The 16430-nt window shown below is 37.3% G+C and overlaps 1 protein-coding gene across 2 annotated transcripts in view; it reads left to right on the top strand.

Annotated features, from left to right (window-relative positions):
* Positions 1-12056, top strand: part of anxa6 (annexin A6) — a 35556-nt gene extending 23500 nt beyond the window's left edge. The window contains exons 18-25 of one of the 2 annotated variants that reach the window (XM_026947343.3): positions 930-1020; positions 4129-4208; positions 4295-4348; positions 4726-4819; positions 5133-5228; positions 5336-5394; positions 7508-7630; positions 11690-12056. In XM_026947343.3, coding sequence (XP_026803144.1) covers positions 930-1020; positions 4129-4208; positions 4295-4348; positions 4726-4819; positions 5133-5228; positions 5336-5394; positions 7508-7630; positions 11690-11749 — 657 coding nt within the window. In that variant the 3' untranslated portion in view covers positions 11750-12056. Of the gene's footprint in view, positions 1-929; positions 1021-4128; positions 4209-4294; positions 4349-4725; positions 4820-5132; positions 5229-5335; positions 5395-7507; positions 7646-11689 lie in introns of both variants that reach the window. The other variant, XM_026947342.3, reaches the window with a different exon arrangement.
* Positions 12057-16430: the final 4374 nt, after the last annotated feature.

Genomic DNA, 16430 nt, shown 5'->3' with positions numbered 1-16430 from the left:
GACTAGGGACTCTGACTAGGGAAAAACAAAAAAATCCCCCTCAACATGGAATTCCTCTTCAGGAAAGTCTCCTCAATCCCTGAGTTTTGCATATGACGTCACATCACCATGGCCGCTCACACCATCAACAGTAAAAAAAATCTCACATCACTACTGTAAATGACTTTATAGTAGTGTTTACTTTAGATCTATCAACATAGACATATTGGTTTCACTGGAAAAAATTTACCATGGATGAAACAAAAAATTGTTGTTGCAAATAATTTTTGCAGTTTTTCTCAACTGAAAAAAATAGTTTTTCTTTGTTGTAACATAATTTGTACAGTTGAGAAAAAAAAATGAACTGCAATTTTGCTTTATCCAGGGTGTGACTCATAATCACTAGCTGGCTAGCTTGTTACTAACAAAACACACGCTTTCATGGAGGCGTCCATGTTTTTTCTCACTTTGTAACTTAAACACGCCTGAACCCAAAAAAGTCGTAGTTCTTAATGCAAATACAAATAGCATGATAAGACTAGTAGTGTATAAATAAACAAACAAACTAATCAAAGACCGAAACACAGAACAGGTGCAGACAATCAGGTAACACACCAATGATAGGACGGGGTGAAGACAGAACAAGAACAGGAAAAAGAAGCACATGGAAATATAAAAACAAAGGCAGGCGAGAACGCAAAACAAAACGACACCACCTCGCTGTGGTTGTGCTGAGAGAGGAAATTTGTGACGAAAGGTTCTGATTTTGATTTTATTGACTTATTGATTCAGCCGTATCAGAAGAATCATCAAGCAGTGTGTTGTAAAACTCTGATGTAAATTAGTTTGAATTCATTTTGGATCCAGATGAATTCAATCCAGTATGACGTCGTTTTTCAGCTTATTTCCTTCAGTGTAACGATCCTGCTTGTGTGTGTGTGTGTGTTTAGGGTGCTGGAACAGATGAACACGCCTTGATTGAGATCCTGGTAACGAGGAGCAATCAGGAGATCCAGGCCATGTGTGCTGCCTATCAGAAAGGTGAGACATGAAACAGAAAAACAAAAAGCTATCAAGAGAAATAATCACTGAAGGCTGAGAGAAAATGGTGGACTTCTGCTTGAGACCAGGACCAGATAGCTTGTGTGTGCTAAAGAGAGCTGGATTCAGTGCTTCTTTCTGCAGAAGCAGCCAAGTACTCGTTTGTGCTTTCAAATAAATAATGTGGTACATTAGCAATGTCCTCCAGGGGGAAGCATCACACACCGCTAACTCCTCACAGCTTTGAGGCATTACTGTCTCGAACACACCCTTGAACACTTCCCTTCATGAATCAGGACAACGGGTATCATCTAGTGATGTGTGTGAGTGGCCACTTGCAGGACAAAGGTGAAGGATAAAGCTGAAGAAAACTTGAAAGTTGAAAGGTCATTGGAAGTTTTTTTCTCCTATTAAATGCCATTGTAGCTGTGCTAGCAATAACAATGTCCTCCTGCAACCTCAGAGCAACACACAACCATTACCTTCTCACAGGAACAATGAAAATACAGCACCAGCCAACACGTCAGCACCAGAATCACTAAACACATGACAAATATTTCAACACATTTACCGTGTTTCATGGTGGAGTTTTCCTTTCACTGGACATAAGCTAGTGGAATAAAGTATTAAATTTACATCAGCTGGTTCAAATAGATACAATTCCTGCTGGGGGTTAGGGTTAGAAAAAAAACAGCTTAAAGCAGCATGAATTCTTTGCTGATCCAAGCTGGTTTATGGTTAGCAGAGCTGTGTATATAGAGCATCCGAAACCTCAAGGTACTGCAAATATATTTCCTTTAAATAAAAGGAACAACACAAGTAAGAGTAATAGTCGAAAAACTACTTGAGTAAGAACAAACACTGATGAGGACGATCAGATCCTTTCAATAAATTCAATAAATAATCAATAAAATACATATTTTATCATTTATCACATAACACAGAAGCTGCACCTCTCTTCTGTGAGGTGGAAAGAAGTTATGTAAGTGTACTTTGTTACTATACGAGTATAAATTTTCACAATTTGTACTTGTATAATTGAAAATTATTTCTTTCATTCACATTTAGTTCCATTTCCATGAAATAAATACTTATAATAAATACTTCCAGGTACTCGTTTTAAATCTAGAAATCATGACTTATGTGCATTTTAGCTTTATTTATGAATATATTTAAAATATCCGAGCAAATCCCTACACAATTTAATCACAATTTAGCCTCATCTGCTCTTACTTTAATGAAGATAAAGCAAAGCAAAGGCTGGTCCAATTTGTGAACATGTGGAGGCGGGAAAAACACCTTTCCAGTGTACGCCCAATGACGCCAAACCTCTGTCGCATTTCTCTATTCAACTCATTCATTGCTGTCGTGAAAGTGACTGGTGTTTGGTTGCTAAAATAACAAACTGTACGGCATGACTTACATGTAAACTAAAGAAACAAATCAATTAAAGAAACTCTAGTAAACAAAACTAACTGAACATCCATGGAATGTAAAAAAAACATAGAAATAGCTGGAAGAATGTTTCAAATTAAATGTACTTTTTTGTCTTGTGTAACAGTAAAAAAAATGCTTCCTGTTAAAAGAAGGAAAGAAAGAGACCAACATCTTGGCATTAGACTTTTGTAAATGACAAACTGGTAGCTTGCATAATGTTAACTAACTAGCATTTCAGCATTACCTAATGTTATTGAACTTCTTATAGTAAGAATGCAGCTATTGCCATTTCTTTATTCGCTTAAGTTCAAGTCATGTGACTATTTTGAGCTTTTGGTACCCAATTCATCACTATCACTAAAAAGACAAAATTGTGTTTATCCTTAAGCTTCTTTCTTTGTGCCAGAATATGTATGGATTTTTGACTGCATAAAAAAATAACAATATCTACTAATATCATGTCATGTTTCTCCTCCTCATCCGTCATTGTTACTTTTGGAAGTATGTCTTTCTACGGAAAGAAATATTTGATCTTGGTCTGCATTACTTTAGGATACTTCAACGTTTTCTGGGTGTTCTGAGAACGTTTTTTTTTTTTTTTTTTACATAATGCTTATATACGTTCCTACAACATTACTGCAAGATATTTCTTTGTAAGAATGTTTGTGTTAAAATTTTCATAATGTTACTTTTGGTCTAACTGGGAATGTGTGCAAAGTTCTAATAACATTGCCAAGCAAACCTTTGTAGAACATTGCACTAACATTACAATAACATTGGTATCAATCTTGAAAGTATTTGAGATGTTCTTCGAATGTTAGATTTTAATGTTGTAGAAATAACGTTTCTGCAATGTTCTAAAAACACACATATTGCAAGCACAACATTCCTAGTTAGACAAAAACTAACATTATGGAAATGTTAATGCAACCCTTTATCACAGCATATGTTTTTAGATCATTACAGAAGTGTTTTTTTTTATCCTTCTTAGAACCTCTCAAATATTTCCCTGAATATTATGATCATTTTTTATTAGTTGGATATCAATCTTAAATATATGAAAATAAATGCTTGAATGTCATTATGTAATAGCTCTTTATAAGTGAAAATACTGTCAGAGATTATAGGGAGGTGGATTTGAAATATTTTATTCATTTGAGAAAGACATTCATCAGATTGTAATGCATTCTTGGATATATTGGAGATATTTTGACTCTGTGTTACAAGCCCTCGTTTACCAAACTTCACTTGAGCTGATAAAGTAATGGCACCGCCTGTAAGATGGTGGTGGGGATTCCCGTAAGAGGAAACGTCAATCAGACTGTGTTAAAAACAGTATTAAAGCACAAGGCACCAGCAGCAACTGGTTACATTCTTCTCATATTCTATATTAATACACATTTTAAAATCCAAATTTACACATTTTGACTCACTAATTAAACTTCTTGATCTGAAGAACCAATTAAATCTCATTTTCTCTTCTTCTTCTCTCTTCTTCTTCTTCTTATTATTATCATCATTAAAATCATTATCACCATTATCATTAAAATTATCTTTAAAGAGAGTTCAGAGTCTGCTGAACCTCCTACCGACCTTAAAATGCTGTTTATAAGCGTTTACATTTCAGAAAGCAGAAAGAGTTTATATTTCACCCCTCGTTTCACACCACAGCCTTTAAGAAGAGTCTGGAAGACGCCATCCACTCGGACACTTCAGGACACTTCTGTCGCATCCTGGTTTCCCTGGCGCAGGTTAGCCGCTCGCTCACATATACACATAAGGTGAAGGTTTTTAACTGTTCTCAATGATTGATTATTTACACCCCGTGTGTATGCAGGGAGCTCGTGAAGAAGGTCCAGCTGACATGGCCAAAGTTTTGGAAGATTCCCAGGTGAGTGGGACATGACAGATATCACAGATATCACAGACATTAGTTGTGCTAGCATGTTGTAGGGTAGACTCTATTTGGAAAACACCACAGATATGTATTTCGAAACTAGCTGTGTTAATTTTGGGTCCTACTGATGTCATACTACTAAGTTTAGCCGAAAAAAGGGAACCAAGTTCATGTTAAGGCAGCACTTATTCGAACATTAACGTCATCATGCATGATGGTCAAATTCTAGTGGATCTATTTGTATGATGCCAAAAGGCCTCAAATAGCTTTCCTTTATTTATTATTAGCAAAGTGAGAATTTTTGAGCACTCCAAATCAGAGGAGGTCATGCGTCAGTGCTGGACTGAACAACTTCTCTTTCCTTTTTTCAGGCTTTGGCAGATGCCTGCAATGCCGACTCTGATGAGAGGATCGATAAGTTCATGAGCATCCTGTGCACAAGGAGTTTCCCGCATCTGAGAAAAGGTAGCGCTTTTTTTTCCCCCCACAGAATAGTTAGTGTTATTTGTATTAAAGGAGAACAGACACACAGTAGAAAAGTCTGTGTTTGGAGACACACAGGTGCTTTGCAGAATCTGAATGGGGAGCACAGAAAATCTACTGTGCATAACGTGGTCATAACCCAACTCTGAATATGAGTAACTCTTCCTGTATAAATAATAATGTAACTTTTGACGTCACCAACTCGGAATATGGCCCCAAGAGGGCATAATTTGGCCATATTCTCTGGGTGGTAATAATACAACACCATAGCTAATTCCTGGTCTTCTCCCCATAGTGTTCCAGGAATTCGTCAAGTGCTCCAACAAGGACATTGAACAGATCATTAAGAAGGAGATGTCTGGGGACGTCAAAAATGCCATGTTTGCTATTGGTAAGAATCTTCTTGCAAGACGTTGGACTGTTAAGCTAAGTGAATAGCGGCTTTGGTCTTCAGCTATAGTCAGTATTTTACAACATCGATGTCTTTCCTTGTTTTAGTGCGGAGTGTGAAGAACCAGCCGTCTTACTTTGCAGACCGCCTGTACAAAGCCATGAAGGTATGACCAGGGTCACTATAATAATATCAAACATTTCATTTCAGTCAAGGCCTAGTGGTATGTAATCTTGCAAAATTTGCAAACCCATAATACTCCCAATCCATTACGTTATAACCAAAACGCTCCCAATCCATTACGTTATAACCAAACCACTTCTAATCCATTACGTTAGAACCAAAATGCTCCCAATCCATTAAGGCCTAGTGATATATAATCTCCTGTTTGCAAAATCTGCAAAAGTCACTTTTCCAGATAATTCCGGAGTGACTAAAGTGCTGACATCAGACCACTGATTTTTTGTCCACAGTATGAATCATGGCGTTCAAGTTCTGTATAGACCCAGTGAGCTACAGTTTAATGCTTCCCAAGCTATATCTTATTTTAGTTTCCCAAAAGCAGAGATTGCTCGATGTGATGTCTACCATTTAATGATGATCTTTGTGCTGCAGTGCTTTGAGAAAGACAGTCTAGATTGATTAAGATGTCTGTCAACAGCCCAATTATTAAGTCATCAGCAAAACCCCTCCCAATATACAGCATAATGCCATAACAGAAAACAAAAAGTCCAAAGGAAAACCATTCTAATAAACTGTCATAACCAAAACTCTCCCAATCCATTACGTTATAACCAAAACGCTCCCAATCCATTATGTTATAACCAAAACTCTCCCAATCCATTACATTATAACCAAAACACTCCCAATCCATTACGTTATAACCAAAACGCTCCCAATCCATTACGTTATAACCAAAACTCTCCCAATCCATTACGTTATAACCAAAACGCTCCCAATCCATTACGTTATAACCAAAACTCTCCTAATCCATTACATTATAACCAAAACTCTCCCAATCCATTACGTTATAATCAAAACTCTCCCAATCCATTACATTATAACCAAAACTCTCCTAATCCATTACATTATAACCAAAACTCTCCCAATCCATTACGTTATAATCAAAACTCTCCCAATCCATTACGTTATAACCAAAACGCTCCCAATCCATTACGTTATAACCAAAACGCTCCCAATCCATTACATTATAACCAAAACTCTCCCAATCCATTACGTTATAACCAAAACTCTCCCAATCCATTACATTATAACCAAAACTCTCCTAATCCATTACGTTATAACCAAAACTCTCCTAATCCATTACATTATAACCAAAACACTCCCAATCCATTACATTATAACCAAAACTCTCCTAATCCATTACATTATAACCAAAACCATAACCATTTTTGACTTTTTGAAAAGGTGTGTTAGTCCACCCTTCCCACTAGGCTGCTAAGCCAGTGCAAGGAATATTCCTTTGGCTTTCGGTCACTTTTGTTACACATACTGTATTTTACTGACAAAATGCAATGTACATATTTCGCAGGAATCTGGAATTTTAAAAAAAATTTAGGTGGTCAAGGCTTGGTGTCACAGAATATTCATAATGTCCATTTGGGGTTGTTTGGCCAAGACGTTTGGGAACCCCTGCATTACATCATATCCAAAACCCTTCCAATACGTGCTGTTGTAATCAAAACTCCCTCTCTACTCATTACATTATAACCAAAACCTTTCACAAACATTGCTTCATAAATTATATGATGCTAAAACTGGCATTATACATAATAACCAAACCCCATGTTATAACCAAAACCCTTGTATTGCATCATGTCACAGCAATCGGGGAATGGGGAATAGCTCAGGAAGTCGATTAAGTATTATGAGCTGATTTGTATGTGACATTTAAAACAGCAATCAGATTTCAATCAGACTACAAGTATACACGTGTAACTCTTAATCATGGCAGCAGATCTCTGAGATGCTAGAATTTTGTGCATGTGAAATTGGCCTCACCCACTGCAGGGATGTTCATTGTGATATTAATACACACACACACACACACTCACAAATGTTAGTTGGTACTGTATATTTTATGTGCCCTCAGAGCTACACAGGATGTTATATCTCGAGCCAATAAAAGGTCATGTTTTGTGTGTGGATTGTGTGGTCTTTGGTATTAACTCGGCATGTTGTAAACAAGCCTTCAACCTCAATGTGCTTCCTTAGATTCACATAATAAATATGCGACCATGTTGTTCCTGTCTCTGCAGGGTTTGGGCACAGACGACCGAGCCCTGATCCGCATCATGGTGTCTCGCTCCGAGATCGACCTCTTCAACATCCGCAAAGAGTTCAAGGACACTCATGATGCCTCGCTGCACGAGTTCATCCAGGTAGAGACGATGGTCGTAAGTGTCCCTGTATTTCAGCATTGTGTGTCTGTGTGTGTGTATGTGTGTATGTGTGTATGTGTTGTGTATGTATGAATGAAGGAGTTGTGTGCAAGATGTCCTGTTCTGTACATGTGTGAACGTTGCACATCCTCTTTGGGGTTGAAGAGGAGGGGGGAACGGAGAGCACAGCAGGTTTCTGTGGTGTGTGTGCTCAGCTCAGCTGTTTAGGAATTTCCCCAGTGCGCTCAACTTCCTCAGCATGCAGCGTCAGATTGGTGCAGAGCGCCGAGACAGGAAGTGCGCTCTAACAGGTCTACACCGGCTCTACCATCAAAACTCCCTTTGAAGATAAATAATAACCTGCGTTTAAAATGGGTTTCTGACTGATAGGGTTTGACAAAGTGCAAAACAGTGTCCAAACGAAGCACTGCAAAACCGTTTCGATTCTGTATGTTCCCATGAGTATCACAGACATCTTTAAAAACACTTAAATCTACGTCGTCAGTTGGCAGATGGTGCAGGAACTATTTGTGCAGAGTGTTTCGCAGCTGCTACACGCCTGTGTGTTTACATGCAGACAAAACTTCACTGGAGAGACAAAACAAAGACTGCGTTATGAGTTACGATCCTTTTTTTTAAAATCAGCGTGAAAATTCATGCTACACAGATGTTCATTGCAATCTTTGCATTTTTTTTTGCATTGTATCTTTATTTCCAGTATTCTATACATTTAATAGGTAACACTTTATATTAAGGTGCACATAACACCATAAACCATAACACATTCAACCATAAACTGCAGACGTCACTTAGAACCTAAAGCTATAACATGAAGGATTAGAACTAATAAGATGTGAACTGAGATTATTATTTTTTAATGCTCACCAATTTATATAACAGTCTTTTAATAAAACATTTATTATACACTACCACAACTAATAATATGATTATTAGAGATTTTCATATAACATATCTCCAGCTATGTACCAATACATATATTGATGAAAAAAAAGTATTACATAGTGAATAGTATCTTATTTGAGCTTAATTAAACAAATAATAAGACCTTAATTAACCTCTTGTGAAGTATGTGTTCCTTAAACTAGATGTTACCATTTAATACAGTAAATACAGTGGATATAAAAAGTACACACTACACACCCTTGTTGAAATTGCAGGTTTTTTTGAACCCAAGATAAATCATGTCAGATTTTCACACAATTCGGGTGAAAAACACACATAAAAATTTTAGGGGAAAAAAGGAAAAACTTTGCAATAACCTGGTTGCATAAGTGTGCACACCCCTTAACTAATACTTTGTTAAAGCTCCTTTTTCTTCGGAAAACAGCACTCAGTGTTTTTTCATCTTTCATCTTCTTCTTCTGAAGCCACTCCTTTTGCTGACTCGGCTTTTTGTTTCTCGGCCATTATCGTGCTGAAATTTTTTTTTTTCATCCTTACCAGTCTAACAGAGGCCTGCAACTTTGTGTCACAATAGATAGTATTTGGAGCTATCCATAATTCCCTCTATCTTGACTTGAGCTCCGGGCCCAGCTGAAGAGAATCAGCCCCATGGCATGATGCTGCCACCACCATGCTTCACCATGGGAATGGTGTTCTTTGGGTGATAAGCTGTCTTGTTTCTGCACCAAATATATCTTTTAGAATTATGCCCAAAAGGTTCTACCTTGGTCTCATCAGACCATAACACATTTTGCCACGTGGTTTGGTGTATGTTTGGGTGTTTTTTTCACCCTGCCCCATAGCCCAGACATGTGAAGAACACGAGAGATTGTTGTCACATACAGGGAGCGACCAGTACCTGCCAGATATTCCTGCAGCTCCTATAAAGTTGCTGTAGGTCTCTTGGCAGACTCCTTGATAAATTCTCTTCTTGTCCTTTTGTCATTTTTTTGTTGTCCTGTTCTTGGTGATGACTTGTTGATGATGGCTTTCACGGTGTTCCATGGTACATCTAACATTTTGGAAATTCTTTTGTACCTCTCTCCTGATCATTACCTTTTGACAATCAGATCCTCTTTGTGGACAGTTAGATGAAACCAATATGTGAGGAAAATCCTATAGAAACAGCTGATCTTTATTTGGGGTTAATCAGAATCACTTCATTGATGACAGCTGTATGATAATTACTTTTGAACATGTGATTAAAGGGTGAAAAAAAGATCAGACATGATTTATCTTGTTTCATTTTTTTACATAACAGAAACCTGCAGTTTTTACAGGGATGTGTAGACTTTTTATATCCAATGTACATACAGTACACTTGCCAGGTTAGTAAACATCCAGTTTACTCTATACTGCCAAATGGTTTTGACCATTGTTGATTAAACTTCAAGAAATGGGTTCAAGTTCAATCCTCTGGAATTTGAAAATCTAAGTAAGAAATAGGTAAAAGTGAACTGAGAAATATTTATGACTTTTTTATTTTATTGGAAAGAAATTCTAGCTCTAACAGGAAAAGGCAGATCCAAATAGATACTTATAGCTTATAACATGGATTTATGTTAAAGTTGATACTAAAACTGTCAGATATATTAGATATTAGACAGTTTTAGTATCAGCTTTAACATAAAGTTAAAAAGACAAATCTCAGCTTATAGTAACATACAGTCTCATAGTAACTTACAGTCTCATAGTAAATTACAGTATTATAGTACCTGCTCCTGGGTGAAGATTTATGCTCCATAGATATTTCATCTTTTATCCAAAATTGTCTCATTTGAAGCAGCTGAGTGCAAGAGTTTGCACCCTCATCATTTTTGAATGCTAAAATGGAAATCATACCTGTCTTTGACAATTTTTCTACAAATACAAAGAAGCTAAAAATGAAAAGTGGGTGTATCCTGCAGCAAGACAACAGTCCTAAACAATAAAAAAAACAGCTTCACAAAAACTGTTGCTATGACCCTAGTCTCAGTGTAGGACATGCAGAGTTATAACATTAGATTAGATTTAGATTAGATTTAGATACAAAGTATAAAGCAAAGGAAATGCAGTTAGCTTCTAATGGACATGCAAATGAAAGTGTAGCACTGATAAAGTGCCAGGAAGAGAAAGTGAGTTAGTATGGAGTACAGTGCAAGTGACCATGTAATCTATATCAAGAAAAAAGAAGAAAAGCTGCTCAGAGGACTTTATTTTCATTATTAATATCTTAACAAACACAATCTGACCCTTTTTATTCCTTGATAATGAAGGAACATCTGTGAGACCTAACACATGAAAGTGTCTTGCTGCTATAAATTAATAAATTGCATTTTAAGGATGTGCACACTGTATGTCTGTGATCTCACTTAGAAATGACAGAGATCATAATTATTAACATTATTCTAACAGCAAGCAGCTTGAATACTAGATACTACTGATACTAGATGTTTTAAAATGGCCTGGATAACTGCAAACCTTCACAGACATTATTATGTATTATCTGATTGTTTGTTTGTATGTTTGATTGATTATGATTATGATGATGATGTTGATGATGATGATGATTATTATTATTAAAAGAATAATTCTGTGAAAATTCATATGTACACAATTTTTCCTTTTACTCTAAATAATTGTTTGGTGATTTGCATCTTTAGTTTTAGTTTAGCTAAGAAGTAATTTACAAAAAAACAAATACATATTTAAATATTCATATGCTCACTTCAGATGACACCAACAATCTACAAAATCTCAATTGTGTAGAAATTATTTTGTACAAGAACAGTTTTTATTTGATTGAAAAAAAAACAACAAAATGTCTGAACTGAAACTATATAATCATCTGCAAAATTTGTGAGCGGAGAACATTGTGTACATTGTATTTTTCGCCAAACTTATCCTTGCGTAAAAAAAAAAAAAACATATATATGTGTGTGTGTGTGTGTGTGTGTGTGTGTGTGTGTGTGTGTAAGAATGAAAACGTTATAAAGCCATTTTTTCTCTTCACAGCCTTCACCTGTTGTGCTTTAACAAGTTAATACAACTAAAATCTAAATTATTATTTGTTTTAGAAACTGCTTTACTGAACGTGGTATAATGTTGTGTTTCCAGGGAGACACATCAGGAGATTACCGTAAAACCCTGCTAATCCTCTGCGGTGGTGAGGATTAGGAGTCTGAGCCGTGTCGGGCTAGCAGACGTTGCGCTGTGATCCGGTCCTCTTTCACCAAACCTGATGTGCTGTGATTGCTGTCGCCACAGTTATGCCAAAGCTGATGACCTTTGAACTGCTCCCTCCCCAGCTCAACCCTGCCGCTGTCACTGTGTCTTGTGAATCAGTTTTATTTTTTACCGTTTTACTCAGTGGCTTCATGTGAAGATGGAATTGAAGTGTAATTACTCCATCAGTGCTTTTGAGTAATAAAGCTCAGAATAACGTCTCACTAAAGTGAACAACGAAATAAAAATGTTGATCCTACTGCTCTCAGGTTTCATTATTTTGTTCAGTGAATATTGACAGGGCTACATAAAGCTACATAAAGTTAAAAATAAGTATACCTTATTTCTGTATATGCTAGTGAGTGCATTTATGAGTGCATTTATTCTCTGCAAAATAAACACATATGCACTGTATAGTATGTGAAATGTGGATTTCAGTGCCACATACTGTATATGAATCACATTTAAATTGCTAAAAACTTCAGTGTTGGAATTTTATGCTAACCAGTAGATCTACTTCTACTTCTGGTGAGATCTACACATATAAACTGAATATACATATATGTGTACTGCATGTACACAGTACTGTGAGGAAGTTTAGCTTTTTGCTAGAAAGTTTGCATAAAATGTTTATTTTATGTCTTTAACATCGTGTCAGTAAAATTTTAGGTTTCTAAATGCATTAATTAATTAAGTATAAACCAGTTTTACAGGCAAATTCAGTCACACCAAATATTGATTTGAATTAATTTTATATTGTTTACTGCTATTCGCACTTATTTGATATTTATATGATATGTAAACATTTTTCCTTTCATTATTTTTGAAAGCATTTTCATTTCACAGAGTTTCTTTCCATTTGCACGGTACTGTATGTGTATGGATTTCATCTTCTTAACTATTTCAAACCTATATATTTTTTTAATAATTTCTTTACAGTAATTAAGCATCTATACATATAGCAAGTTGCCATCTATACATATAGCAAGTTTTTTTTATTTTGTCTGCAAGTTAAATTCTCTAGAATTAGAAAATCTAAGTGAGGAATAGTTACGTGAACTGAGAATTGTTTGTGACTATTTATTTTATTGGGAAAAAATTCTAGCTCTACCTGGAAAAGGCCAGTCCGACTCACTCTAATTAGACACATTTGTTTTACACTTGATACACTCCTTTAGAGTCACGCTACCATATGAGAGTAGATGATGAAGAAACCTTTAAATATAAAGATGTAGGCATTTTATTTAATGTAACGCTTGTTTCTTTTATTCTATTTATTTGAAAATCGTAGGTAAACTAATCAACTGTAATAAAAAATAATGCCCTACTGTAATACCCTACAAAATTAATGCACAGTATATATACGCTATGCTCTCAGAACACACAACACGTTCGAACATTGAGGTGGTTGGGCAACAACAGCAGAAGACCACATCAGCTGAGAACAGGTATCTGAGGCTACAGTGGGCACAGACTAGAAACTGGACAGTTGAAGATTGGAGAAACGTCGCCTGGTCTTTCCTGGGAACGCTGGCCACGAACCACATACATTTATATACTTTAAAACTGAGTGGTATCATGGTATGATAGAGAGAGAGAGAGAGAAAGAGAGAGAGAGAGAGAAGTGAGTGAATGTCTGTCATCCCTGGTGGCCCAACGTTGGCCCAATGGACAAATTTATGGTGGCACAATGTTGGCACCCAACCTTGACCCAACCAAATAGCCAGCCTATTTAAAGCTCCAAAATTTTGGAAATAAGTCAAATAAAATTTCCTTTTTTTGACCAAAAGTATGTGGACACCTGACCATCACACCCATATGAGCTTGTTGAACATCCCATTTCAGATTAAGTCCCCACGTTGCTGTTATAATAAGCTCCACTCTTCTGGGAAGCTTTCCACTAGATTTTGGAGCGTGGTTGTGGGGATTTGTGATCATTCAGCTACAAGAGCATTAGTGAGATCAGGCGCTGATGTTGGTGAGGAGGTCTGGGGTTCAGTCGGTGTTCCAGTTCATCCCAAAGGTGTTCAGTGGGGTTGAGGTCAGGGCTCTGTGCAGGACACTCGAGTTCTTCCACTCCAACCTTCACACGCCATGTCTTCATGGAGCTCGCTTTGTGCACAGGGGCATTGTCATGCTGGAACAGGTTTCAGCCTCTTAGTTCCAGTGAAGGGAAATTGTAATGCTACAGCATACAAAGACATTCTATACAATTGTGTGCTTCAGACTTTGTGGCAACAGTATGGGGAAGAACCACATATAGGTCTGATGTCCACAAACTATTGTGTTGTGGACTGGCTGTAATACTTACAAAACTGTTGCTTGGCCCCTAATAACTATATGTGTTGTAAAATCATTATTTCCAAGCTGCATCATTTGGGAATTTTAGTCACTAAAAAAATCTATGTTGCAATTTTATGCTAACAAGTGTAAAGTGACTAGCATTAGTTGAGCTTTTGTGCTAATCTCTATTTTAACTTGACTGAAATATAGTATGGGTTTAACAATGGCTTAACTGTGTGTGGTTTTTATAAGAATATTAACACACACACACGCACACAAAACCCATCAGTGGGGATTTGTTTCTGTCTGTGCTCACGGCTGGGATAAGCAGAGCAATCCTCTTCAATCACTACCTCTATTTACATTCGCACCTGACAGAGAGGAAGCAGAAGGAGACGCTTTGACCTGAGGAAATTCCCTGCTGCAATTCATCTTTTTTTTTTCTCTATATGTAATGCAGAAATCTCAAATTATCCAGCATGATAACAGTGTGAAAGTTCCTTGTGGTTGAGAATCAGCGTTGTTAGACATTTTCTCACGTTTTTCATTGTTAATAGACCATTATTATGTCAGTGTTAAGCTTATGAATACAGTATTACACTTAATAAATGTGACTCAATAAAAGTCTATGCTATCACAAAGGATTTCATTGTTAATATGAACATTACTAGTCATATTACTGAATATGTTTCTGGCCATGCAGATTATGCCTGACAGCTACACTTAAAAAAGAGGCCCCAACACACTGATCCACATCCTCACCTAAAGAGGCCCCTATGTTCTTATATGTGGTCTGGGTGCTCACTGTGAATTGGTGTAAAGAGTCATTTGCATTTGCAGGGATCTTTGCAGGTGTGGAAAGTTGTACAAAGTTAAATTGTCGTATATAACAGTTTTATGATGTTATCACTGTGAGCCACAACCCTACTTACATTTGCTTTAAAAGTTGTTACATTTCACAAACATATTTCTATATTTAGTGTGTCTGTACTTCCATACTGTATGTGTTGTAACATATGTACCTTTAACATATGTACTTTCATATGTAATGTCATATAAGTAATTTCTGTATTGTAATATCTTTATTTCCATATGTAATATATCAGTACTGCAATGTCTTTCCTTATATACACATATATATACTGATCAGCCTTAACATTAAAACCACCTGCTTAATCTTGTGTAGGTCTCTCTTGTGTTGTGAAAACAGCTCTGACTCGTCGAGGCATGGACTCCACAAGACCTCTGAAGGTGTGCTGTGGTATCTGGCACAGATCCTTTAAGTCCTGTAAGTTGTGAGGTGCGGTCTCCACGGATCGGACATGTTTGTCCAGCACATCCCACAGATGCTCCATTGGATTGAGATCTGGGGAATTTATAGGTCAAGTCAACACCTTGAACCTTTGTTATGTTCCTTAAACCATTCCTGAACAATTTTTGCAGTGTGACAGGGCGCACTATCCTGCTGAAAGAGGCCACTGCCATTAGGGATTACCGTCGACATGAAGGGGCGTACTTGGTCTGCAACAATGTTTAGGTAGGTGGTACGTGTCAAAGTAACATCCACATAAATGCAGAATACATGAATACATGAAGGACCCAAAGTTTCCCAGCAGAACATTGCCCAGAGCATCACACTGCCGGCTTACCTTCTTCCCATAGTGCATCCTGGTGCCATCTCTTCCCCAGGTAAGCGATGCACATGCACCCAGCCATCCACATGATGTAAAAGAAAAAATGATTCATCAGACCAGGCCACCTTCTTCCACCTTCCACCTTCTTGCTCCATGGTCCAGTTCTGATGCTCACGTGCCAATTGTAGGCACTTTTGGCCGTGGACAGGGGTCAGTATGGGCGCTCTGACTGGTCTGCGGCTACGTAGCCCCATACGCAGCAAACTGTGATGCAGTGTGTGTTCTGACACCTTTCTATCATAGCCAGCATTAAATATTTCACTATTTTTGTGGTACAGCTGCTCTTCTGTGGGTTTGAACCAGACGGGCTATCCTTCGCTCCCCATGTGCATCAATGAGCCTTGCGCACCCACGACCCTGTCTCTGGTTCACCCGTTGTCCTTCCATGGATCACTTTTGGTAGGTATTAACCACTGCATACCGGGAACACCCCACAAGACCTGCTGTTTTGGAGATGCTCTGACCCAGTCTTCTAGCCATCACAATTTGTCCATTGTCTGAGTCGCTCAGATCCTTACACTTGCCCATTTCTCCTGCTTCCAACACATCAACTTCGAGAAATGACTGTTCACTTGCTGCCTAATAGATCCCACTCCTTGACAGGTGCCATTGTAACAAGTTAATCTGTGTTATTCACTTCACCTGCCAGTGATTTT

This window comes from Pangasianodon hypophthalmus, chromosome 9 (genome assembly GCF_027358585.1).
Source record: "Pangasianodon hypophthalmus isolate fPanHyp1 chromosome 9, fPanHyp1.pri, whole genome shotgun sequence".
NCBI classification, from domain to species: domain Eukaryota; kingdom Metazoa; phylum Chordata; class Actinopteri; order Siluriformes; family Pangasiidae; genus Pangasianodon; species Pangasianodon hypophthalmus.
The sequence above is the reverse complement of the archived record's forward strand: the minus strand, read 5'-3'. Positions and strand labels throughout refer to the sequence as shown.